This window comes from Camponotus vicinus, unplaced genomic scaffold (assembly GCF_025532165.1).
Source record: "Camponotus vicinus isolate PSW18456_S1 unplaced genomic scaffold, iyCamVici1.0 SCAF_1, whole genome shotgun sequence".
Lineage (NCBI taxonomy): Eukaryota > Metazoa > Arthropoda > Insecta > Hymenoptera > Formicidae > Camponotus > Camponotus vicinus.
The window spans coordinates 26,893,442-26,919,964 of record NW_028141945.1 but is presented as its reverse complement, the minus strand read 5'-3'; the positions used below and the strand labels follow the sequence as shown (position 1 = coordinate 26,919,964).

General features: G+C 47.9%; 4 protein-coding genes across 4 annotated transcripts; 2 read left to right on the top strand and 2 right to left on the bottom strand.

Annotated features, from left to right (window-relative positions):
- Positions 1–1,209: 1,209 nt before the first annotated feature.
- On the bottom strand, positions 1,210–2,076 carry LOC145964841 (uncharacterized). Its single transcript, XM_083088021.1, has one exon. It carries the CDS (start codon positions 2,074–2,076, stop codon positions 1,210–1,212), a length of 867 nt encoding a protein of 288 aa, XP_082944147.1.
- A 364-nt stretch (positions 2,077–2,440) lies between these two features.
- LOC145964788 (uncharacterized) lies at positions 2,441–5,131 on the bottom strand. The gene has a single exon (XM_083087933.1). It carries the CDS (start codon positions 5,129–5,131, stop codon positions 2,441–2,443), a length of 2,691 nt encoding a protein of 896 aa, XP_082944059.1.
- A 6,323-nt stretch (positions 5,132–11,454) lies between these two features.
- LOC145964725 (uncharacterized) lies at positions 11,455–11,958 on the top strand. Its single transcript, XM_083087804.1, has one exon. The coding sequence runs from the start codon at positions 11,455–11,457 to the stop codon at positions 11,956–11,958; it is 504 nt and encodes a 167-aa protein (XP_082943930.1).
- Positions 11,959–17,859: 5,901 nt separating this feature from the next.
- On the top strand, positions 17,860–18,354 carry LOC145964538 (uncharacterized). Its single transcript, XM_083087478.1, has one exon. The coding sequence runs from the start codon at positions 17,860–17,862 to the stop codon at positions 18,352–18,354; it is 495 nt and encodes a 164-aa protein (XP_082943604.1).
- The last annotated feature ends 8,169 nt before the right edge of the window (positions 18,355–26,523 follow it).

The following is a 26,523-nucleotide window of genomic DNA, read 5'->3' as shown; positions in this document are numbered from 1 at the left end:
TTATTGGAGTCAAATTAAAAGACAAGTGTTTAGTGCAGTGATTTCGATTAGCGAAACAGCGGTGTAACAAAGTGAGCGCGGTTTTCGCGAGCGGTATCGCGAGCGGTGCAGAGAAACAAGAGCGAGAAAAATGCGTTGTCCAAAGTCGTAAGCGGTCGTGTAATGCGGTTAATCAGCGGTTTGATACAGAGATTGCGAAAGTCCAAGAGAATAAGCGGTCGTTATAAGCGGTTTTACTATGCGGAGCGGTTTTAACTGAGCGGTTTGACAAAAAGTGCGAGACTTCGACTTGCTCGCGTGCGGTGCCCGTTATAAAGCGAGCGGAATTTTGGGCCCGTTGCGATGTGGCCCAATAATTTTAATTATTTAGCGGTGACCTCATGGCGCCGCGTATAATTGGCCGCCGATGAGGTCTGACGTTGGCTTTTTCGCGGTTACCATGCGCGCAGTCTTTTTGGAACAGCTGATTGGCAATCAGCTGATCGTGACGTATGGGCGCGCATGCCCGTACGTCACGCTGATTTTGGTCGACGGTTGAGATTATTATTGTCAATGTTTATGACACGCGTTTCTTATGTCCCAAAAAAATTGAAGATAACTCGAACGATCGAGTTTTTCTGGCGATTAGAGGTCTCGAGAAGTTTCTCGAAGCCCGTTGATTTTGAACTTTCGAGTCGTAAAACATCATTCGAAATGTATATAATATATTTAAGAATTTTAATTCGGAATGAATTTTACGATTTTCGAACATCCCGCCCGCCTCGTCAGTACGTGACGAAATTTGCGAGTGTGTTCATGCGCGGGTAGGTGTCGCGAACGGTCCGATTAACGAGTTATTGATAGCGATCATGAATGGAATGCGTGACGTAGTACAAAGACACGTGTGGCTCAGTTTATTTGAGTCTTTCGCGAGAATAGTGTCGTGTGAAAGTAGTGAGAAAATGTACAGTGAATTTGTGAATAATCTCGCGAGTGCAGTGAAATGTGAACGTGATCGTGAAATTGTGACGCCAGAGAGAGAACAGAAAAAGAAAAAAGAGACTGATAACGCGGCTCGCGGATCGCACATAATATCGAATGTGCCTGAATATAATTACATGTGATTAAGCGCGGTACGATTCCCGGAAATATGATACCGTGAAACATAATGTGAGTGAATATTATACAATGTGGATGAGACATGAAAGAAAGTTCGGAGTTCATAAGAGCTCACGAATCCGCGTGCGTTGGAGATGCTGCGGTGTTGGTTCCTGGCAAGAGGATGATTTTCGCGAGTGGTCGGACGAGCTCTGAGAATGCTGTGCGCACGGTGACCACGCGAGTCACGCCGTCGTCCCCGGGGTGCAGGCGTGTTATTCGGGCGAGCGGCCACCGTGTTGGAGGTGTCGATTCCGACCGCAGTAGGCACAGGTCGCCAACGTTGGGGCCGGTCTGGTTCCGTTGCCACTTTGATCTGCAGGCCAGCGTCTGTAGATACTCGCGCGACCACCGATCCCAAAAGTGGTCGCGCATTTTTTGGAGGAGTTGCCACCGTGATAGCGCGTTATCTCTCTCGGTGGCAAGCGACGGCTCCGGAACGGCCAATAGAGGAGCTCCGATGATGAAGTGACCGGGTGTTAATGCCGTCAAGTCGTCCGGATCGTCAGTCTGCGGCTGAAGCGGGCGCGAATTGAGGCACGCCTCCACCTGTGCGAGGAGAGTCGTCATCTCCTCGAAGGTGAGCGTTGCCTCGCCGATAACCCTTCGAAGGTGGTGCTTCGTTGACTTGACGGCTGCCTCCCAAAGTCCGCCAAAGTGAGGAGCTGCGGGCGGGTTAAACCGCCACCTAATGCCGTCTGAAGCTGCTGCCTGTGCGATGCGACGGCCGTCGGTAGTTGAGGCGCGGAACATCTCCCGGAGTTCTCGGCTTGCTCCGATGAAGTTGGTCCCGCAGTCCGAGAATACCTCGTGACAGAGACCTCGCCTGGACACGAAGCGACGGAAGGCAGCCAGGAACGCCTCAGCCGTGTAGTCGGAGACGACCTCGAGGTGAACAGCCTTGGAATGCTCCTCGCTCCGAGGCGTCGGCGAACCCATGGAGTTCGGTTTGTGTGTGTGGTGCGTCACTGCCTAACCAGCGAGATACCCTGATCTCGTTCAGGCGCGGAAGATCAGAGAGGAGGTTCTTCCAGGACAGGGCGTCTGCCGACGGAAGAGGAGCGTCCCAGTCCAGCTTCTTCAGCCAGGCGGACTGGATTAAAATTTTAGCTCGCATTGTGACTGGAGTGAGCCACCCTAGAGGATCAAACAGTCGTGCGGTCTCGGACAGAACGCGTCTTTTTGTGAACTCTGTGAAGTGACGTGCTTGCACCGAGAAAGTGAAGTGATCACTGGCCGGGTGCCAGTGAAGGCCCAGTGTCGCGTGGCTTTCGTGGGACCACGAGTGCGGTGAACTGGTGATTCAGTGTTCTGGTGGGACTCCAGACAGGATACCGAGGTTGTTGGCCCCCCACTTCCTGAGCGGAAACCCGCCCGCCGTGCAAAGACCGCGTAGCTCCCGCTGCAACGTGGTGGCCTCCGAGATGGTGCTTGCTCCGGTGACGACGTCGTCCACGTAAGTATCGCGGCGTAGTGCGATCGCTCCACGCGGAAATTGCGAACCCTCGTCGTCAGCGAGCTGGTGTAGGGTCCGTATGGCGAGAAATGGCGCGCACGCCAAGCCATACGTGACCGTTCGTAGGCGGTACTCGCGGACGTCGTCGGTGACTCGGTGCCGCCAGAGTATCCGCTGGTGGTCGCGATCCTCCTGATGGATGAGGATTTGGCGGTACATCTTTTCGATGTCCGTCACAAAGACATAGCGGTGCCAACGCCAACGAAGGAGCACGTCGGCGAGGACTGGCAGGAGGTTGGCGCCCGTCAACAAGTTGACGTTGAGGGACGCGCCCGAGATCGAGAGCTGCGAGCCGTTGAAGACGACCCTGAGCTTCGTTGATGTGCTCGTTTCCCGCAGCACTCCGTGATGCGGTAAGTAGCACTTAGCGGTGTCTTCTTGTTCGGATGAGGTGTTTACGATCTCCATATGTTGCAGGTCTTCATACTCCTGCATGAAGCCGCGGTAAAGATCGCCGAATCGAGCGTCCTTTGAGCAGCGGCGCTCCATGGCGTGGAGCAGACGTTCGGCTGGCTTGCGGGTCTCAGTGAGAGAGGGCGGTGCTCCAGTGAACGGCAGCCTAACAACGTACCGTCCGGTGTTGGTGCGTGTGTGCTCGCGGGTGAAGAGGTCTTCGCACCTCTTCTCTTCGGCGGTGAGAGCGACGGGAGCGGCGGTCTCTCTTTCTTGCTCCCAAAACAGCTGCACCAGGTCGTTCAACTCGTGGTCGATGGAGCATTGGTGCGAGGTATGGCTGCTCTGGAGCGTGGCCTTGTGACCTCCAGACAAGATCCAGCCGAGCGAGGTCCGCTGAGCGATGGGCTCGTCCTTGCGCCCCTTGCGGAGCCCATCTTGAAGTACGGCGGAGTATACGTCTGCGCCGAGCAGTATTTCGATCGGATCTCGATCTAGATACTGCGGATCCGCCAGGGAAAGGCCGCGAATGTGTGGCCAAGTGAAGCTGCTTCGCAAGATGGGTCCCTGGTACGACGAGAGGCGCGGAAGAACGTACGCTAGTACCTGAAGGGTTGCTCCGGTCACCCCAGAGGAGAGGCTCAAGAATAACTTTCCACGAGTTGCTCCGGATGCTCCTCCAATGCCGGCGACGGACATTGAAGAGCGGCTTCGCGGCAGACGCAAGCGTTGCGCCAGAGCCTCTGAGACCAGGGAAACTTCTGACCCCTGGTCGATCAGCGCACGGACGGCGTGAGGTCTTCCCAAGTGGTCCGTGATGTTGACGCGTGCGGTGGCGAGAAGGATCGCCTTGCGATCCGATGCGAGTCGCGTGGTGGACAAAGAACTCGCTCCGTCGGGTTGTGCGTACGCGACGTGAAGTAAAGTGTGGTGTCGTGACTTGCACGTGAAGCAAGTTTTCACGGATTGGCATTTGGCTAGGAAGTGATTGCCGAGACAATTGAAGCACAGTTTGTTTGCTTCCACGAAGTTCTTTCTGTCGCTCGCGGTTTTCGACTTGAATTCCGTGCATTGCATAAGGGAGTGCTTGCCCTTGCATGCTGCGCACGTCGAGGAGTCGGATGTGCGCTTCACGAAATGCGATTTCGCGGACCGGGACTTCTCTCCGGATTTCGCAACGGAGTTCGGCTGCACGGCGTTGAGTGTGAGGATCTGCTTGGACATGAAATCCATCAGGACGGCATTACTCGGCGGATCGACGGAATCGCGAATGGAGGACTCCCACTCCATCCGAGTTAGCGGATCGAATCGTTCGACGAGTAAGTAATTGAAAAGGTCCATCCCGTGCGTGGCAATGGGCCTGTCGATGCTCTCCTGAGCGTTGATGGCAGTCGTGGCGGCGTTATAAATGCGACTTAGCTCGTCGGCGGTCGCGGCTTTCATTCTTGGCACGGCGGTGTAAGCAGCGAAGTTGGCGCGAATGAGTTCTCGCTTATTTTCGTAATGCGAGCTCAGAATCGTCCATGCCCGCTCATAGTTGCCCCCGACAATTGGTAATGACCGGATTAATTTTTCCGCAGGACCTTGCAAGCTTGTACGGAGGTAATGCAGCTTCTCTACGTTGGAGACTGACGGATTGTCCCCTATGGATAGAAAGATATCGCGGAACGCTGGCCAATCTCCGTACGCGCCGGAGAATGTCTGGAGCTTTATCCGCGGCAGCGAGGTCTTGAGCGAGTGCTCCTGGTGAGCCTCGGCTTTAGGCGCGACGGACGACTCGCCCTTGAGCTTGTTCGCGTACTCGACTAGCGTGCTCCGTTGTGTCACGTAAGTAGATTCCGCGATGTCAATGAAATCTGCTTTAGCGTACTCACTCTCGAGATATTTGTCTTTCAGCGCCGTCCTAATGAGATCGTGATGCGCTTCAAACTTAGTCCACAGCGTCTCGAGGATGCGGAGGCGAGCTTGTATTGCTTCGGCAGTGATGCTCGAGACACCCATCTTGCGCAGATTGTCCACGGAGCGAGACATTCGCCCGTGGATATCGTTCTGCGCCTCCAGCAACGCCTTCAAATCGGCACTCATCTTCACTAATTGTCTTTCTGTTCAGGTTCGCGCACTGGACGACACACGTGAATTTCACCCACGAACTGCGGATGCGGATGATTAATCCGGCTCGAAGGACCAGAAATGTTTATGACACGCGTTTCTTATGTCCCAAAAAAATTGAAGATAACTCGAACGATCGAGTTTTTCTGGCGATTAGAGGTCTCGAGAAGTTTCTCGAAGCCCGTTGATTTTGAACTTTCGAGTCGTAAAACATCATTCGAAATGTATACAGGGTGACCCATTTTAACTTAGGCAGCCAAATAACTCGAAAAATAAGCAAGATAGAGAAAAATGTTTTAGACAAAAGTTGTATGGTTTCGAGGGGGCCATAAGATGGTATCATTGGTTTGACCTTGAAGAGTCATTTGAAGGTCACGTGAAGGTCACTTCAATTTTTTTAAATGGAACATCCTATATATTTTTGTACATTCTTGTAGCTCATCTCGAGAGCTTTCCAAAACACTATAATTAAGTACATTTTCGTTAAGTACTTTTTGAGTTATGAGGCTTGAAATAATTTCTTAATTTTACATAAACCGTAAAATATCTTGTAAAATATTCATTTTTCGATTACCTTACCTTAATAGTTTTATGTACAAAATAATGAGAGGAATCAATTGGTGTAAAGAAAACACATAGTTGTTTCGAAGAAAAAATATGTAATTTGCAATTAACAATTCCATATTTTTTCTTAAAAACAACTATGTGTTTTCTTTACACCAATTGATTCCTCTCATTATTTTGTACATAAAAGTATTAAGGTAAGATAATCGAAAAATGAATATTTTACAAGATATTTTATGGTTTATGTAAAATTAAGAAATTATTTCAAGCATCATAACTCAAAAAGTACTTAACGGAAAGGTACTTAATTATAGTGTTTTGGAAAGCTCTCGAAATAAGCTACAAGAATGTACAAAAATATATAGGGTATTCCATTTAAAAAAATTGAAGTGACCTTCACGTGACCTTCAAATGACTCTTCAAGGTCAAACCAATGATACCATCTTATGGCCCCCTCGAAACCATACAACTTTTGTCTAAAACATTTTTCTCTATCTTGCTTATTTTTCGAATTATTTGGCTGCCTAAGTTAAAATGGGTCACCCTGTATAATATATTTAAGAATTTTAATTCGGAATGAATTTTACGATTTTCGAACATCCCGCCCGCCTCGTCAGTACGTGACGAAATTTGCGAGTGTGTTCATGCGCGGGATCATGTTCGAAAATCGTAAAATTCATTCCGAATTAAAATTCTTAAATATATTATATACATTTCGAATGATGTTTTACGACTCGAAAGTTCAAAATCAACGGGCTTCGAGAAACTTCTCGAGACCTCTAATCGCCAGAAAAACTCGATCGTTCGAGTTATCTTCAATTTTTTTGGGACATAAGAAACGCGTGTCATAAACATTGACAATAATAATCTCAACCGTCGACCAAAATCAGCGTGACGTACGGGCATGCGCGCCCATACGTCACGATCAGCTGATTGCCAATCAGCTGTTCCAAAAAGACTGCGCGCATGGCAACCGCGAAAAAGCCAACATCAGACCTCATCGGCGGCCAATTATACGCGGCGCCATGAGGTCACCGCTAAATAATTAAAATTATTGGGCCACGTCGCAACGGGCCCAAAATTCCGCTCGCTTTATAACGGGCACCGCACGCGAGCAAGTCGAAGTCTCGCACTTTTTGTCAAACCGCTCAGTTAAAACCGCTCCGCATAGTAAAACCGCTTATAACGACCGCTTATTCTCTTGGACTTTCGCAATCTCTGTATCAAACCGCTGATTAACCGCATTACACGACCGCTTACGACTTTGGACAACGCATTTTTCTCGCTCTTGTTTCTCTGCACCGCTCGCGATACCGCTCGCGAAAACTGCGCTCACTTTGTTACACCGCTGTTTCGCTAATCGAAATCACTGCACTAAACACTTGTCTTTTAATTTGACTCCAATAAACGTCAGTCTTTTGTGTGAACGAGGCGCACTTTTTTCGCTTTACGACCTTCCGGTCCTATCATCGCACTGTCGGATACGCTCGCGAACATTTCTGGTCCTTCGAGCCGGATGAGGTGTTTACGACCTCCATATGTTGCAGGTCTTCATACTCCTGCATGAAGCCGCGGTAAAGATCGCCGAATCGAGCGTCCTTTGAGCAGCGGCGCTCCATGGCGTGGAGCAGACGTTCGGCTGGCTTGCGGGTCTCAGTGAGAGAGGGCGGTGCTCCAGTGAACGGCAGCCTAACAACGTACCGTCCGGTGTTGGTGCGTGTGTGCTCGCGGGTGAAGAGGTCTTCGCACCTCTTCTCTTCGGCGGTGAGAGCGACGGGAGCGGCGGTCTCTCTTTCTTGCTCCCAAAACAGCTGCACCAGGTCGTTCAACTCGTGGTCGATGGAGCATTGGTGCGAGGTATGGCTGCTCTGGAGCGTGGCCTTGTGACCTCCAGACAAGATCCAGCCGAGCGAGGTCCGCTGAGCGATGGGCTCGTCCTTGCGCCCCTTGCGGAGCCCATCTTGAAGTACGGCGGAGTATACGTCTGCGCCGAGCAGTATTTCGATCGGATCTCGATCTAGATACTGCGGATCCGCCAGGGAAAGGCCGCGAATGTGTGGCCAAGTGAAGCTGCTTCGCAAGATGGGTCCCTGGTACGACGAGAGGCGCGGAAGAACGTACGCTAGTACCTGAAGGGTTGCTCCGGTCACCCCAGAGGAGAGGCTCAAGAATAACTTTCCACGAGTTGCTCCGGATGCTCCTCCAATGCCGGCGACGGACATTGAAGAGCGGCTTCGCGGCAGACGCAAGCGTTGCGCCAGAGCCTCTGAGACCAGGGAAACTTACATCATAATTTACTAAACAACTGTGAAATAATCTAAAAAATACAAAAACAGCAATTTGCATTGTAAATGATATTTTTTACAGCATTGATGGAGATATTACACCAAATACTATAATACACTATATAATTTGCTACTTGTAGCAAAGATACAAAAAGCTGATGTACAAATATAAAAAAAATAGCTTACTTTACTAAATTATTGTTAGTTTATAAAAAATCATAGTCCAAATCAATTTATACATATATATCAATTCATATGATGTAAAGGTTGTTTTGACGACCCTAACAGCACATGATATCATTCGAATATTCTATACTCATATTGTAAATATACGTTACAGATGTAATATACTGAGAATAATCCCATAACATCTCTTGTGGTATATTATTTTTCATATATTCTCAAAATATACTTTGCATATCTTGTATTAATATATTCTTTTTCGTATATTTTTAGGATATTCTATAATATTGCATGTGTTTCCTTATTTTGCCGCTACGCGCGCCACCAAACTCGTACTTAATTTTTGGTGAAATGGATATAAAGGACTGGAACTAACATGAGTTCCAAAGTTTCTTCTTTTTCCTTTTAGTCAGTTTAATTTATAATAAACTGACTTAATTAAAAATTTTCATTTGTTTTTCATTTGTTTAATAGTTTAGTTGTTCTGGATTTCTTGTTGGGATTCAGAATATTAAAAAGATTATTTGAAATTAAAATGAGAAATAGTGTGTGCGTTTACTGCATTTATTTAAAGTATTTCTATTACATATATGAATTATACTACAAGATATTCTCAGTATTTGCTATTAACCAAAATAGGCGGACATTAGAGCATTCTTAGTATATACTAGTATATCATAATATGTATCTCGAATGTTCTGAGAATATATGAGAATATATTGTACTTTTGCGATATTCTTCGAACATTCTCAGTATCTACATGTGCTGTTAGGGGACATATATACATTCAAATATACAAAATATACATATGTCGTAAAAAATGCCTTAGTATAGCTATAAACTGTATATCAATTGACTCGATGTAAAGGTTGTTTTGACGACATATATATTCAAATATACAAAATATACATATGTCGTCAAAACAACCTTTATACCAGGTCAACTGATATACAGCTTATAGCTGTACAAAGGCATTTTTGACGACAAGTCGTCAAAACAAACTTTATGCAGCTAGAACATATACATTTAGTCGTCAAAACTGCCTCTGTGACATTAAAAACTGTATATTTTATATACACTGTCTTCGAAACTGCGGAACTATAAAGGAAGTAGTCAAAACTACCATTTTGTGCTTTTTACTATATAACTCGAAAATTAAATAAAATTTTTTAAAACGGCTTGTTGCACGTTACTCTCTGGACATTTGCGCATATTTTTATATTAAATAAAAAAACTGTCGTCAAAACTGCCCCTGGACATATATATACAGGGTGACCCATTTTAACTTAGGCAGCCAAATAACTCGAAAAATAAGCAAGATAGAGAAAAATGTTTTAGACAAAAGTTGTATGGTTTCGAGGGGGCCATAAGATGGTATCATTGGTTTGACCTTGAAGAGTCATTTGAAGGTCACGTGAAGGTCACTTCAATTTTTTTAAATGGAACATCCTATATATTTTTGTACATTCTTGTAGCTCATCTCGAGAGCTTTCCAAAACACTATAATTAAGTACATTTTCGTTAAGTACTTTTTGAGTTATGAGGCTTGAAATAATTTCTTAATTTTACATAAACCGTAAAATATCTTGTAAAATATTCATTTTTCGATTACCTTACCTTAATAGTTTGATGTACAAAATAATGAGAGGAATCAATTGGTGTAAAGAAAACACATAGATGTTTCGAAGAAAAAATATGTAATTTGCAATTAACAATTCCATATTTTTTCTTAAAAATAACTATGTGTTTTCCTTACACCAATTGATTCCTCTCATTATTTTGTACATAAAAGTATTAAGGTAAGGTAATCGAAAAATGAATATTTTACTAGATATTTTATGGTTTATGTAAAATTAAGAAATTATTTCAAGCCTTATAACTCGAAAAGTACTCAATGAAGAAATACTTTATTACAGTGTTTTGGAAAGCTCTCGAGGCAAGCTATAAGAGTATTCAAAAGTATATAAGGTGTCCCATTTAAAAAGTTGGAGGTGACCTTCACGTGACCTTCAAACGACTTTTCACGGTAAAACCAATGACACCATCTTATGGCCAACTTAAAACCATACAACTTTTGTTTAAAACATTCTCACCGAAACCGCCATGGTTTCGAGTTACTTCGATGTCTCAAGTTAAATGAGACACCCTGTATACAGCGTGTTCGGAAATTCTACCGCCAAATTTTCAGAGATTGTCGGGGGCACCATAAGAATCATTTTTTGCAATGAACCTGGGGTCGAAAACGTGTCATTACATCGCTACGGCATACTGAGTGTTCGAAAGAGTCGGGACCTCGAAATATCACAAAAAATAGTTTTACAAAAAATTGTTTCAAACAAAAGTTGTAGGGTGTAAAAAGGTCTATTTACTGGCGCTATGTGTTTGACCTTGGATGGCGTCGCCATGGTCACGTCAAGGCCACCTTGAATTTTTGAAATGGAATCCTCCACTTTTTATTGCATATTCTTGTAGCCCTTCTCGAGACCTTTTCAAAGCACTAATTTTATCAACTTTAAGTAAGCCGTTTCGAAGTTATCGAGCTTTTCATGGTAAGATGTCGCGCCCACGAAGGCAAAAGATCCAAACACAAATTCGATTCCCAGATTGGAAGATGATCTAGCCAACCATGGCAACATCGGTGGCTGATCCAGTCGATGAAGGCAAGATCGGTGGCTGATCCAGCCGATGAAGGCAAGATCGGTGCCTGATCCAGCCAATGAAGGCAAGATCGGTCGCTGATCAAGCCGATGAAGGCTCTGTATGAGCGATATTATGTAGGAAGGTATCTCAAAGCAAGTGCTCGAAGTGTCGTCCCTCAAGATCTCTGCACGGATGACAGCGCCGAACCAAGGGAGCGGGATCCGTTAGCGCACGATGCGATAGCGCACCAACCCGACAGCACACGAAAAATTGAACACAATTCCCGATAGCCCACGTCCCGATAGCACACAAAGTAAATCGCGCACAATCCCTATAGCACACCAATGAGAAAGTACACGCACAGACTGCACCCCCGCCCCGCCCCACCCCGTTGCAAACCCATGTGGAATCTTGTGTGCTATCGGGACGTGGGCTATCAGGAATTGTGTTCAATTTTTCGTGTGCTATCGGGTTCGTGCGCTATCGCACCGTGCGCTAACGGGACCCTCCCGAACCAAGGACCGGCGGACTCTGGCGAACACGCTAGGATCGTTCTTAATTTGAACAGCTGCTCTTCTGATCCTGGCAATGAACTCTTCTTCGCTTGCGACAGGTATTTCGTATACCATGCTCTTCAGATACCCCCACAAGAAGAAGTTCAGGGGAGATAGGTCAGGAGACCCCAGAAGCCGCCGAGAGGCCAAGGGCGGAATGCGGCGATGGGCCCTGAAAAAGATAGAGGAGGATGCACTATACTCCTCGATTCTCGCGGCCATATGGGCAAGAGAAGGGAGAGGGGAAGACGAGTTACCCCTGGAGAAGGAGGTACGATGGATCCGGGGCAAGATGCAAGATGCGTGTGACGCATCAATGCCCCGGATCCGCCCTTCTCCCGGAAAGGCAGCATACTGGTGGACGGAGGAGATTGCCGAACTCGGGCGCTCTTCCGTCCGCCTCCGCAGACGCTACGACCGGGCAAGAAGAGCCCGTAACGGTCGTAGCGAGGCCGCGAGAATCGAGGAGATGCTCGAGGTGTATAACCACGCCAAGAACGAGCTCAGGGCGGCTATCAAAGCCGCGAAGGCCAGGACCTGGGAGGAATTAATCCTCACCCTGGATCAGGATCCGTAGGGACGCCCCTACAGTATAGTAATGCGTAAACTGAAGGGAGGGGCGCCCCTAACCACGGAAGTCCTGGACCCCCAGTTCGTGCAGCGGATCGTGGCGACCCTCTTCCCAGATGGGGGGGGCGTCACGGCCGCTCCCGCCCCCGAAGACAACACGGGGCGGGAATGGAACGAGGAGGAACTGGGGGTCACCCAGGGTGAGGTGAAGGACGCCGTCGGGAGAATAAAATCCGGGAAGGCTCCCGGCCTTGACGGCATCCACGGAAAGGTATGGGCCCTGGCCTTTAAGGAATTAGGTGCTTACATGAGGCACCTTTTTAATAGGTGCCTCCGAGAAGGTCGCTTCCCCGCAGAGTGGAAGAGGGCCAACTTGGTCCTCATCTCGAAGAAGGGCAAACCGGGGGACCAGCCCTCGGCGTACCGTCCCATTTGTCTGTTGGACGAGGCGGGAAAAATTCTTGAGAGAATTATCGCCAACCGCCTCGTCCGACACTTGTCTCGGACCGGTCCCGACCTCAGTCGGGACCAATATGGCTTAAGCAGCGGGCGGTCCACAGTGGAGGACACGATCCGTCGCGTCCGGTCCGCTGTGGAGGCCGAAGTGGAGGATGGCGGGGTCGTTGGACATAACCAATGCCTTCAACATCCTGCCATGGCGGTGGATACTGGGGGGGCGGTGGATACTTCGAACACCACAGTGTGCCCCAGTATCTCACCGCCACGGTCCGGGACTATTTTAGGGACAGGGTCCTGGCCTTTACGGACCGGGACGGTGCGCGAGAGGAGGGTTGAGTGCGGGGTTTCACAGGGCTCGGTATTGGGTCCACTATTGTGAAACCTCGCATATGATCACGTCCTCCGATCAGCCCTCCCCCCCCGGCAGCAGTGTTATGTGCTATGCCGACGACACGTTGTTGCTTGCTGGGGGACAGACTTGCGAGGAAGCGACGATAAGGGCGGAGATAGCCCTCGAGAGCGTGGTGCGCTCCGTGCGGGTTCTGGGGTTGGAGGTGGCGGCTAGGAAAACCGAAGCCGTGATCTTTAGGGGCGCGGCGACGGCGTCGCCGCCTCCGACCTTCATTCGCGTGGGTGAGGTTCGCGTCCAGGTTGGAGAGAAGATGAAATATCTTGGACTCCAGCTGGACGCGACCTGGTCCTTTGGCGAACACTTCCGCTGTCTGGCCCCGAGGGTTGAAGGAGTGGCGATGGCCTTGGGCCGGCTGTTCCCGAACCTCGGAGGACCGGGCGGAAGGATTCGCCGAGTGTATGCCGCCGTGGTGGCATCGGTAGCCCTTTACGGGGCCCCTGTGTGGGCAGATGACGTGGCCGCCACCCGTCATCCGAAAGATCTACTTCGTAGATTTCAGAGGCGGGTGGCGATCCGAGCGGCTCGGTGCTACCGAACCATAAGCCACGCGGCGGCGACGGCCCTGACCGGCAAGACCCCGCTGGATCTCGCGGCCCGGATGTACAATAATATGTACAAAAGGGTTCGCGGGATCCGGAAGAGCGGGGCCGAGGTTACCGGCAGGGCTCGTCGGATGATAAGGGACCAGGCTCGGCGGTCCATGGTCCTCGAGTGGCAGAGGTCACTTGGGGACCCGCACATTGCGAGAAAAAGGACCGTCGAGGCCATTAGACCCTGTTTGCCCGAATAGGTGGACAGGGTCAAGCAGGAAGGAATCACCTACCGAATGACGCAGGTGCTCACCACGCAGGGCGGCAAGGAGCGCACCACGGAGTACCACCACTGCAGCCATCCGCACGACTCGGCGCAACACACGCTGGAGTTTTGCCCAGTGTGGGCGGCCGAGCGTGCAACCCTAGTGGCTGCATTGGAGGCGGACCTGTCTCTCCCGACCATAATTAGAGCCATGGTCGGGAGAGGGGGGTCTTGGAAGGCCATGTCCTCCTTCTGCGGCAAAATAATGCTGCAGGAGGACGCGGAAAGGGAGGGGCGCGGCGAAGGTCGTCGCCGAGGCGCCCCTCCCGATCCGCCGGGAGATGGGGGGATGCCTCCGCCGAATAGGAGTCCGCTCCCAAGAAGGAGGCATCGCAGCCCCCAACACCCTCCCCCAACCAACAACGGGGGGAATGATCTCGACGGGGGGCGGGCGATCGCTGAGGCGACCATCCCGTCCCCTGCCGAGGAGAGAAGGGGGTGCCGTTTCGGGAAGTCTCGGGCTCCCCGAAGCGGCACCCATAGGTGAGGCGGAGCCCTTCTGAGGCATTGCCGGATCCCACTCCCCACGGGGAGGGGAGGGGGCACGCCCCTGGAGGGACACCAAAAAGAGCCCGGAGCGCAAGCCCGAATCCCCCACCCACTTAGGGGGGAGGGAGGCCCGCTCCGGGCTCGGGGGGCCGGGGCCCGAGCGGGAGACTCGGACCCCGACCCCGCCTCCCGGAATCCCCGAGGGGGCGCGGCGTGGAGGTGATGCCCCTCTGCGCCGCAACTAGATGAAGGCGCTGCCTTTTAGGCGGCGTGTACGGGCCTCGTAGCGTTTATCAATGCGACGGGGTCTGCACACAGGGTTAGGCCGGTTGGGTGGGGGGGGGGACATCCGGAAGTAATGCTTCTGGCGTCCCCGGTCCTCCGCCCAAACACCCGGGTAGGCATCCGTAGAGGTTTTAGTTGGTACACCGTTAGTCCTTGCACCACAGACCGGGAGTCCAACATAATCCTTGCTCTCTCCCCGGGGAGTAAGGGTATGCATAAAGCATTTCCTCTACTTTAAAAAAAAAAAAGGTCAGGAGACCTCGCAGGCCAGGTCCTCCTCGCCCAATCCACTAGTCCGGAAAGATCGCGTTCAAGTAGGTACGCACCTGCTGGGCCTACTCACCATTGGGTGGATTAAGGCCCGGGTTGTTGCCCTCGGTGCCCGGCCCCTCCAGTGCTTCAGGTGCCTGGGAGCTGGTCACTCGAGGGCAAATTGTAAGGCGAATAAGGACCACAGCGGACTATGTTACCGCTGCGGTCAATCAGGCCATAAGGCCGTAGATTGCTCCGCTGAGCTCCGATGTCCGTACTGTACGGATAAGGGGCTAAAGGCGGAGCATAGATATGGGGGGTCTGTCTATGCGGCCCGCCGGCCAGAGAGGAGGCCCAAAAAGAAGGGAGGGAAGGGGACTAATGCCCCTCCCCCCAGAAGAAGGCTAGGGAAAAGAGTGCGGATCTGCCGATCTCGGAATGCCCCCTAACCCCGAGTCAGTTACTGGTTCGGCTGGAAGCCAGGAGGAGGCGATGTATACTGCCTAAGTATCGAAAGATATCGCCTCCTCCAGGCGAATTTGAACCATTCCGCCAGGGCACAGGACCTTATGCTCCAGACCCTGGCGGAGTGGAACATTGACCTGGCTGTAGCGGCTGAGCCGAACCACGTCGCACCAAGGTCCTTTTGGATCGGCGATGTGGACGGCTTAATCGCCATCATTGGAAAGTGTGAGGCGGAAGCTCTCCCCCTCTCTCTTCTCGAGAGAGGAAGCGGCTTTGTGGCCGCGAAGTGGGGGGAAATTGTCGTGGTGGGGGTGTATTTTTCGCCAAACCGCGACCTGGCCCAATTTTGCGCGTACTTGGACCGGGTGGCGACTGCTGTACGTCGCCATCTGCCTGGTCCAGTATTGGTCGCGGGGGACTTCAATTCCAAGTTGGTGGATTGGGGTTCCCCTGTGACGAACGCGCGGGGTCAGGCGCTTGCGGGATGGGGGGCGGAGCTGGGTCTCGTTGTTTTGAATCGGGGCTCGGCTCACACCTGCGTGCGGCATAACGGCGGGTCCATCGTCGATCTGACGTTTGGTTCCCCGCCGGTCGCGCATAAGGTTGTCGGCTGGAGGGTAATGGAGGGGTCGGAGACGTTGTCTGATCATCGGTATATCCGGTGGGACATCTCCGACCCCACCCTCGGAAGGCAGCCGCGTCCCTCGTGTACACCCCTACCCCCCCGCTGGGCGCTTAAGCGCCTGGCAGAGGACACATTAGTGGCTGCCGCTTCGGCTAAGGCTCTGGAGATACCAGAGCCAGGCCCCTGCGACGTGAGCTGGGAGATTTCCTGGTTCCGGGAGGCGATGACACAAATATGTGACGCTGCCATGCCCCGGATCCGGGCCCTCCCTGCTACGAGGTCGGTGTACTGGTGGTCGCTCGAAATTGCGCAATTGCGTGCAGTTTGCGTGAGGGAGCGCCACCGGTACACCAGGTGCCGTCGCAAGCGCCATACTGAGGTTGAAGCGGCAACGCTGCACGCGGCCTATAAAGAAGCCAAGAAAACGCTGCAGCGGGCCATCAAGAGGGCCAAGGATAAGGCCTGGGCAGAACTCTTGGAGACTCTCAACGAGGATCCATGTGGTCGCCCCTACCTGATCGTCAGGAAGAAACTGCGATCGGGGGGTCCCCGGATTACGGAGAGTCTTCACCCCCAGGTCCTGGAAGACGTAGTCTCCGTCCTTTTACCCTCTAGAAGGGGAGGGGCGGGGCAGTCTCCGGGACAGTCGGTCCAGTCTTCATCTTGGACCGATGATCTGGGGGTAGCAGAGAATGAGTTGATCGGGGCAATTCGGAGGCTCCGGGCAAAAAACACTGCCCCGGGGCCGGATGGGATTCCCGGTCGTGCCTGGGTCTTGGCCCTCGGTGTCCTAGGGGACCGGCTGAGGAGGCTGTTCACAGCCTGCCTCCAGTCGGGGCAATTTTCCCCCGTATGGAAGGAGGCGGCATTAGTCCTCCACAAAGAGCGGCGTCCCGCGGAGTCTCCCTCCGCATATCGCCCGATATGCCTGTTGGGCGAGGCGGGTAAGCTTTTTGAGCGAGTGCTCGCTGCCCGCCTCCAACGGCACCTGTCCCATGTAGGCCCCGATCTGGCCGACTGTCAGTTCGGATTCCGAGAAGGCCGTTCAACGGTGGACATGGTTAAACGCGTACGAGCCTTCTCGGATAAGGCTGTCTCCCGGGGTGGGGTGGCGTTGGCGGTGTCACTGGACATCGCCAACGCCTTTAACTCCCTACCCTGGGAGTGTATAGGGCGCGCGCTCGATTACCACCGAGTGCCGCCCTATATGCGGGAGGTCATTTCGGACTACCTCCGGGACAGGTCCGTGGCATATCGGGCCCGGTACGGGGTACCGATGCGGAGGGAGGTGTGCTGCGGGGTTCCGCAGAGATCGATGTTTGGCCCGATCCTTTGGAACCTCGGGTACAACGGTGTCTTGCGGGGCGCCCTCCTCACGGGTCTGAGTGTCTGCATAGACGACACTCTGGTTATGGCCCGTGGGGATACATGGGAGGAGGCATGTTGCCTCGCTTAGGTAGGGGTGACGTTGGTCGTCGGTCGAATACGCGCCTTGGGACTGACGGTGGCGCTTCATAAGACCGAGGCTGTTTATTTTAAGCAGCCTCAGCAGAAGCCGCCGCCGCAGTCCCACATTATTGTCGAGGGAGTCCGCATCGAGGTGCGGCCCAGCATGAAATATCTGGGCCTGCACCACGATTGCCACTGGAGTTTCCGGGAGCACTTTCACCGCTTGGCCCTCCCGTATCAGGGCAGCGATTAACTCTTTCGAGAGTTTGCTGCCCAACATTGGGGGGCCTAGGGATAGGGTACGCCGTCTCTATATGGGGGTGGTAGGATCCATGATCTTATATGGGGCCCCCGTGTGGTCCGCCGCGTTATCGGCCAGCCGGGGCAGCCTTGCGATTCTGCAAAGTCTGCAACGAAGGCTGGCCGTGCGGATCACTAGGGGGTACAGAACCACCCCTGCTGAGGCGGCGCTTGCGGTGTCGGGATCAATACCGTGGGACCTGCTGGCAGAGGCATACGCCACTCCCTATGAGTGACGCGCCACTCTCCGCCAGCAGGATATCGTCCCGGCACCGCGCACGGTGAAAGCTGCCCGGCTCCAGCTCCGGCAGCTCGCTATGGAAAAATGGAAGGAGAGGCTGGCCCATGTAAGGGTCGGCCTCAGAGCTGTCGGAGCCATTCGCCCGGTCCTGGAGGACTGCGTGGATCGGCGGCCCAACGGACTCCCGTTTAGGACGGTGCAGGTACTCACCGGGCATGGTTGCTTCGGTGAGTACCTGCACGAGAAGGCAAGGCGCGAGCCGACGACCAAATGTCATCACTGCCCGGAGGTCCGCGACACGGCGCAGCACACCCTTGAGGCATGTCCTGCTTGGGAGGTGCTGCACTGTGATCTGCGAAGTGCTATCGGCGAGGATCTCTCGCTCCCGGCTGTGGTTTCGGCCATGGTCGGGAGCGAGGATGCATGGCGGGCGATGGTCTCCTTCTGCGAACAAGTTATGTCGCAGAAGGAGGCCGCGGAGCGGGATCGTGAAGACGACCCTTCCTCTGATCCCATCCGCCGGAGGAGGGGGGACGCAGGGAGAAGGGCTTTTGCCCGACAGATCCCCTAGCGCCCCCAGCGGGGATTATATAACCCCGCACCTCCTCCCGAGATGTGCCGAGGGACAAAATTGATCCCTCGGCTAGGGACCGCGGGGACCAATTGCAATAAGTGCAAGGGTCCCCTGTTAGTAAGTCCCTCCCCGAGAGGGACGACGGTCACCACCCGTCGCCAAAGCCGCGGAGCCCTGTGTGGGAAACGGGGCTCATGGGCGCGACTTGTGGTCTAGGGGTGACAGGGTTAAGTGACTCGCCCTGTCACCCGTTGGAGTATTTTGCCCCAACATGGATGGGACCCCTCCTCTATTGAAGAGGGGGTCTCTCGTGCCCGAGGGGGGGGTCGCGGACGAATGTGAAAGCGATCCCGTGGCCTCCCCCCTTGTGCACTAAGGAGACAACCAAGGAATTTTAGCGGGTATTCGGGAGGCAGATAGTTCTCCCGGAGTCCCGCATACCCCCCGCCACTCCAAAAGGCGGGGGGATGCGTAAATGCATTTCCCCTTGTAAAAAAAAAGATACGCACTTGCTGCGAATAGTGGTCCGGGACTCTGTCATGCTGAAACCACATGTTTCGGCGAATGGCTAGAGGCACGTACTCTACGAAGTCCGGGAGGGTGTTCTGCAGAAATGTCAAATAGTTATTCCCGCACAGGTAGTTGGGCAGAATGTAATGTCCGAGGAGACAGTCGCCGACAATACCAGCCCAAACGTTCACGTTGAACCGCTTCTGATAGTTTCCTACTCTCACAGCATGCGGATTTTCATCCACCCACACATGGCTGTTGTGGCAGTTGAAGACTCCTCTGGTGAACAGAGCCTCATCGGTGAACAAAATAAATTTTGGGAAATCTGGATCCCGGTGACTCTTCCGCAGAAACCACTGCACAAATTCTTGACGATGAGAATAATCAGCTGGATTCAAACTCTGCACCTTCTGCCGCTTGTATGTATGTAGCAACTGCTCATGTAGGACTTCCCAAACTGTGCTGTGTGCTGCACCGACAGCCGCAGCCACAGCACGGGTGCTAGTCGAAGGGTTTCTTTCCACACAGGACAGGATATTCTCTTCCATCTCCGGCGTGCAAACAGATCGCTTACGTCCAGGATCAGGCCTGCGAACATCTACTGATCCAGTTTCTTTGAGGCGCTGGTACACCTGGGCGAAAGTACTGTGATGAGGAATGCGCCGTCCTGGGAAACGTTCTTGATAGATCCTTGCTGCTACGCCCGTGATAATGGGCCTCTCCATAAACAGCAATCATGTTAGCATACTCGTTCCAAGAGTATCGCTCCATGTCGCATTTGGTCAGAAAGAAATAATATCAGAAATCAGAAATAAAATACTTTATTTTCTAGATGATGATTTCAATCGAATACGTGCTTTAACAACAATGCACAACAATACTGTTTGGAGTATAAACTCAAGTCTACAAAAAAATGAAGGTTTTTATTTGCTCGAATGTCTGTAATAAAAAATGGCCCAAAATATCATACGCATCGGTCAGTTATAAAAGTAGATCCACCATCATTTATCACTTCTACCTTCAGTCGCGGATAATAATACGATAGCTACAGTCGTCGACTTATCAGAAAAAACTTTATAACTTCAATAACTTCGAAACGGCTTACTTAAAGTTATTAAAATTAGTGCTTTGAAAAGGTCTCGAGAAGGGCTACAAGAATATGCAATAAAAAGTGGAGGGTTCCATTTCAAAAATTCAAGGTGGCCTTGTCGTGATCTTGGCGACGCCATCCAAGATAAAACACATGGCGCCAGTAAATTGACCTTTTTACACCCTACAACTTTTGTTTGAAACAATTTTTTGTAAAACTTCTATTTTTTGTGATATTTCGAGGTCCCGACTCTTTCGAACACTCCGTAGCGATGTAATGACACGTTTCCGACCCCAGGTTCATTTGCAAAAAATGATTCTTATGGTGCTTCCGACAATCTCTGAAAATTTGGCGATAGAATTTCCGAACACCTTGTATACAGGGTCGCAGACCACCAGTATCAGTCGAATATCTCAAAAATTGAGCGCGGCAGACAAAAATATTTCAGACAAAAGTTGTAAGGTTTCAAGTAACGCATTACATGGCGATATCAGTATGACCTTGAAGAGTGTTGTCAAGATCACGTAAAGGTCACCTTGAATTCTGTAGATGGAACTCCCTATTTTTTATTGCATATTCTTGTAGCTTATCTCGAAAGCTTTCCAAAACACTATAACAAAATATTTTTCCCTCAAGCACTTTTTGAGTTATAAGGCTTGAAATCATTTCTTAATTTTACATAAACCGTAAAATATCTTGTAAAATATTCATTTTTCGATTATCTTACCTTAATACTTTTATGTAATGAAAATAATGAAAGGAATCAATTGGTGTAAAGAAAACACATAGTTATTTTTAAGAAAAAATGTAGGGGGAGTTCCCCTAGCGCCGGACGGCACCTAGTACCGGACATATGTCATATCTATGCGAATAAAAACGCGATCGGGTGATTATTTCGATGACAGGGCGGAGAGAGTATAGTGACCCACATGCAGGATGCGACACAATCCAGATTTGCATATGCAAGCTAAGAGGACTGTTAATCGATGCGTTTGAAGATAAAACGTTGCATTGTATAATTTAGAAACAGGTCATACTTACGAAGATTTGTTATCTATAATACGTGTTCTTGTATTTTGAAGTATTTTGATAAATAGTTTTCAAATATTTATGTGTTTTTTGCATAAAGTAAACTAGTTTTTACGAATTCGTTATTTTTTAATACATTTTTTGTCCCATGGCTCGGACAGAATAGTTTGTTCTAACCTTGCCAGACACTAAAAATGTCAGTATTGCATGTCTGTGAAGAAATAAGTTTAAAAAGATGAATCGAATAAAGAAGATAAAGAAAACTAGAAGACTAACATCTAAACATACAAACGATGATACTACCTGTGTAGTTTGCCCAGAGAGCAATGAAAAAAATTGAATTCAATGCTCCAACTGCTAGGAATGGGCTCACGAGGCATGTGCTGATATCCCTGAATGTTCTGATAATTATATTTGTAATCATTATAAATTATTTTGAAGTTATACGGTGTTTAGGGGATCTATTTTAACCATGTCCGGTACTAGGCGCCACTTCAAGATCGTACAAAATTTTATACTAAAGTTTGACACTGATTTAAATATTATATTATAGAAAAGTTGATTATTCCGTTTATTTATTCTCATTTCTAATATTGTTAACTAATAATTAATGCAAAATATAAAGAAATAAAATACATTTTTTTTAATTTAACTACGAAAAACTTTAAGTGTCCGCTACTAGGGGAACTCCCCCTAATTGTTAATTGCAAATTACATATTTTTTCTTCGAAACAACTATGTGTTTTCTTTACACCAATTGATTCCTCTCATTATTTTGTACATAAAAGTATTAAGGTAAGATAATCGAAAAATGAATATTTTACAAGATATTTTACGGTATATGTAAAATTAAGAAATGCTTTCAAGCCTTATAACTCAAAAAGTACTTGAGGGAAAAATATTTTGTTATAGTGTTTTGGAAAGCCCTCGAGATAAGCTACAAGAATATGCAATAAAAAATAGGGATTTCTATTTACAGAATTCAAGGTAATTTTTACGTGACCTTGACAACACTCTTCAAGGTCATACTGATATCGCCATGTAATGCGCCACTTGAAACCTTACAACTTTTGTCTGAAATATTTTTGTCTGCCGCGCTCAGTTTTTGAGATATTCCGCTGATACGGGTGGTCTGTGACACCCTGTATACAGGGTGTTCGGAAATTCTTCCGCCAAATTTTTAGAGATTGTCGGGGGCACCATAAGAATCATTTTTTGCAACTGAACCTGGGGTCGGAAACGTGTCATTACATCGCTACGACATACGAAGTGTTCGAAAGAGTCGGGACCTCGAAATATCACAAAAAATAGAAGTTTTACAAAAAATTGTTTCAAACAAAAGTTGTAGGATGTAAAAAGGTCTATTCACTGGCGCCAGTGAACCTGGTGTGACCTGGGGGTGTGAAGTTAGAATTTCGACTGAAAGTTCTGATTGTTCTTATTAGAGTTCCAGCTTCCTTTTAAAGTTTTAGAGTTCCTTATTAAAAATTAAAAGAGTTTCGGCGATTAACATCATTATAATAACATTTAAAAAATGGGGTGCTAACTTCACACTCGATTTAAAGATCAAATAGTTCTGAATAGCACATTTGCTTCATTTTAATGTGTACTACAGTTCCTGATAAATAAAAAAAATTTTGATATTACAAAAGAGTTTAAAAAAAATTTTATATTAATTAGTTCTGATGATTAATTACAATCCCTCTGTACATTTTTAAGAGTTCCTGATAATTTTTATGATTAAAATAAATATAATTAAAAAGTTATTCAACTTTAAAGAGACCTTGCGTAAATGTTCTAAGTGCGGAGGAAAATTATTTTGAGGAGTTCCAATAGTTCTCGCAACAGTTTTGGTTAGTCCTCCAAAAGTTATGAAAATAATCCTAATGATTGAAAGCGATCCGATTAATAATTAAAAATTTATTCGACTTTAAAGAGACCGTTGCGTAAATTTTCTAAGTACGCAGGAAAATTATTTTTAGGAGTTCCAATAGTTCTCGCAAAAGTTTTGGTTAGTCTTCCAAAAGTTATGAAAATAATCCTAATGATTGAAAGCGATCCGATTAATAATTAAAAATTTATTCGACTTTAAAGAGACCTCGTTGCGTAAATTTTCTAAGTACGCAGGGAAATTATTTTGAGGAGTTCCAATAGTTCTCGCAACAGTTTTGGTTAGTATTCCTAGAGTTATAAAAATAATCCTAATAATTGAAAGCGATCCGATTAATAATTAAAAATTTATTCGACTTTAAAGAGACCGTTGCGTAAATTTTCTAAGTACGCAGGAAAATTATTTTTAGGAGTTCCAATAGTTCCCGCAAAAGTTTTGGTTAGTCTTCCAAAAGTTATGAAAATAATCCTAATGATTGAAAGCGATCCGATTAATAATTGAAAAGTTATTCAACTTTAAAGAGACCTTGCGTAAATGTTCTAAGTACGCAGAAAATTATTTTTAGGAGTTCCAATAGTTCTCGCAACAGTTTTCAACGAAATCATATTTCTATGTATTTTCAGGCATTATAAATCCAAATCCGATTTGTCACACCAATCATACCATCGATTCCATTAACATTTGTCATGAAAAAGTAGCAATCTTCCGTATTCCGTATTTGATTTTAGTTCATTCATAAATCTTATATTGGAAAGAATTAATCTTATATTCTCCAAGTCCAAATTTTGAGAAAAATTTTTTTGAAACTTACAGCTTCTAGCTGTTGAGTTCGTATAAGATGCAGAAATTTCTTTATATAGGTCACAAACCTCTTTTCAAATTAATTTGTCTTTAAAGCGTTAGAGGTACATGAAAAAAAAGATTGTGCTATCTGGAGGTAAAACCCTATCTTAATATCTTCGCATCTTGATAAATAGGATCTGTTTGCAGTAAATTTTAGGTGTTATAACCTGAAAAAAAAAATGAGCACAAAAAAATTGAGCACAACGTTTATATTCTAGGTCGGATTTGGATTTATAATGTCTGAAAATACATTAAAATATGATTTCGGTAACTTTTTCTTCAAGAAGCGCAGTCTTATTACCCTAGAATGTCGATTTTTACGAAATTTTCGTCTATTTTTGAGATTTAAAAAAAACTGTGACGTGATGGAGCAATTCTGACGTCAGATTCGAATTCAGCGGGCCAAAATACATAAAACTAGCCTAGTCAGATCGCCAGCACAGGGTATTTTTTTTTTGTGGGCCTGTGTAATTAAAAAGTTATTCGACTTTAAAGAGACCTCGTTGCGTATATTTCTAGTTTGTAATTCGGACTTATTATTAAGCTTGTATCTAAACATATACGTGTGTGTGAACCATATTCATGCATTCTCTTTATATTATTGTTATATTTATTGCATTTAATTTATTATTTATTATTTATTTTTGTGTCATCTATTACTTCTTATATAGTTTCCACACCTTTCTCAATTAGCATATCAACATTAATATAGCTTTGGAAAATGTCTGTGATTGGGTATTATGACAACTGTCGCAAATTTTAATACTTATTAGTATTGGTATTTCGATAAAAAGAATGTCAAAATGTTCTACATTACAGTTGGTGTTTGCTCGTTGTCTATGTCTTATATACTTGATAATCGATTAGAAATAAAAGAAATGTCAAATTAAAATTTTGTTTTAAATACACTTAAATAAATTTTTCTTTTAAAGGAAAAGCGCATGTAAAATAATTGCGTAGTACTTTTTTATCGCGGCGCTATTGTATCATTTAACGGACAGCGGAAACTGCTTTGAACTGTGCTGCAGATAAGGCATTAAATCGGTAAACATGAGATCCTAGTAAATGATACCTGAAAGGAGACGCGGCTCACGTGGGTACATCAAAGAACCACGCACACGTGCTGCGCAGAACGCTCTGCGCAGCACATGTACATGGTTCTCTGATGTGTGCGTCTTCTTTCTGGCATCATTGGGTCCTTTTTTTTGTAACGATGAGGAAATCCTTTATGGATACCCCTGCTCCCCGGGGAGGGAGCGAGAGGTTATGTCGGACTCCCGGTCTGAATGACCGGTTTATCGACTAAAACCTTACCGGATGCCTACTCGGGTGTCTGGAGGAGGACCGGGGATACCGAAGCATTTCTTCCGGACGTCCTCCCCCACCCATCCGGCCTAACCCTGTGGGCGGACCCCTCTCCGTCAATAAATTGCCGAGTTGAGGGGCCCGCCCACGTCGCCGCTGTTACGCGGCGGCACCATCACTAGTTGTGGCGCAGAAGGGCATCACCTCCACGCCACGTCCTTTCGGGTTTTCCGGGGGGCGGGGTCGGGGCTCGAGCGGGAGACTCGAGCCCCGTCCCCCCGATCCCGGAGTGGGCCTCCCTCCCTCCCCCGTAGGGGTGGGGAAACGGACTTACACTCCGGGCTCATCCTAATTGTCCCTACTGGGGCGTGCTCCCTCCCCTCCCCTTAGGGAGTGGGATTCGGCAGTGCGCCCGCAGGGCTCCTTCTCTCTCCTCTGGGTGCCGCTACGGGGAGTCCAGTGACTCCCCGGAACGGCACCCCCTCTCTCCTCGGCCAGGGGCGGAAAGGTCGCATTAGCGGCCCCCCGCCCCCTGTCAAGGTCATCCTCCCCCATCGACGTTCAGGAAAGAGCGGTGGGAGCTATGATGCCTCCGCTTTCGTGGAGGCGGGCCTCCGTCCGGCGGAGGCATCCCCCCGTCTCTCGGCGGATTAGAAGAGGCGCCATGGCGACGACCCCTGCCGCGCCTCTCCCTCTCCCTCTCCGCGTTCTCCTTCTGCAGCATGACTTTGCTGCAGAAGGAGGACATTGCCTTCGGCATCATTGGGTCCTAGCTCACGCATGCAGAGACTCGTGTGTTGTACAGAGCGCTTTGCTTTCTGTTGTCATTGCATCTTTCACGGACCATTGTGTAAGAATTAAGTTCTGTCGATCGCAGCTCTTATTTCTGATCGATTATTATCTTATGTGGCAAAAATAATAAAAGACGAATTATCTAATTAAATTTAATAGTAAGTGTCTCAAAGAATACCAATTTTCTATTCATCTTTAACAACGGATCTGTTATTAGAGAGATTTTTTAATAAGAGATATTTATCTCCTGAAAAACGTGTACATTTATATAAATTAGGTACGTATATTTTTATAAAATGATATTTTACAAAACTGTGATTGTGTTTACAAAAATTTATGATTTTTATATATGTTCCCAATTCAAAAAAGATTATTTATTAAAAAACAAAGGCTCACGGTTATTTAAGTATAATGTACTTCATGTTAGAAGAATTTTCGAATATAGTAAATATATATTTAAAAGAAATATGTGTATATACTTTAAAATCTAAAAGATTACAACAATTAAATTTTCATTTTTTAAGTATTACAATTTTTTTTAGAATAATTATCACTCAAAATTTTGATGTAGCAATTACTTTTATCTCTTTTATGGTTATATTAATACAAATATGCTATAATAATATTATATTAATTAGAAAAGTGTTACACAAAAGTATTTAGTGTATTTCTTGTTTTTTCTTCGAAATATTTTTCGCTTTTATTA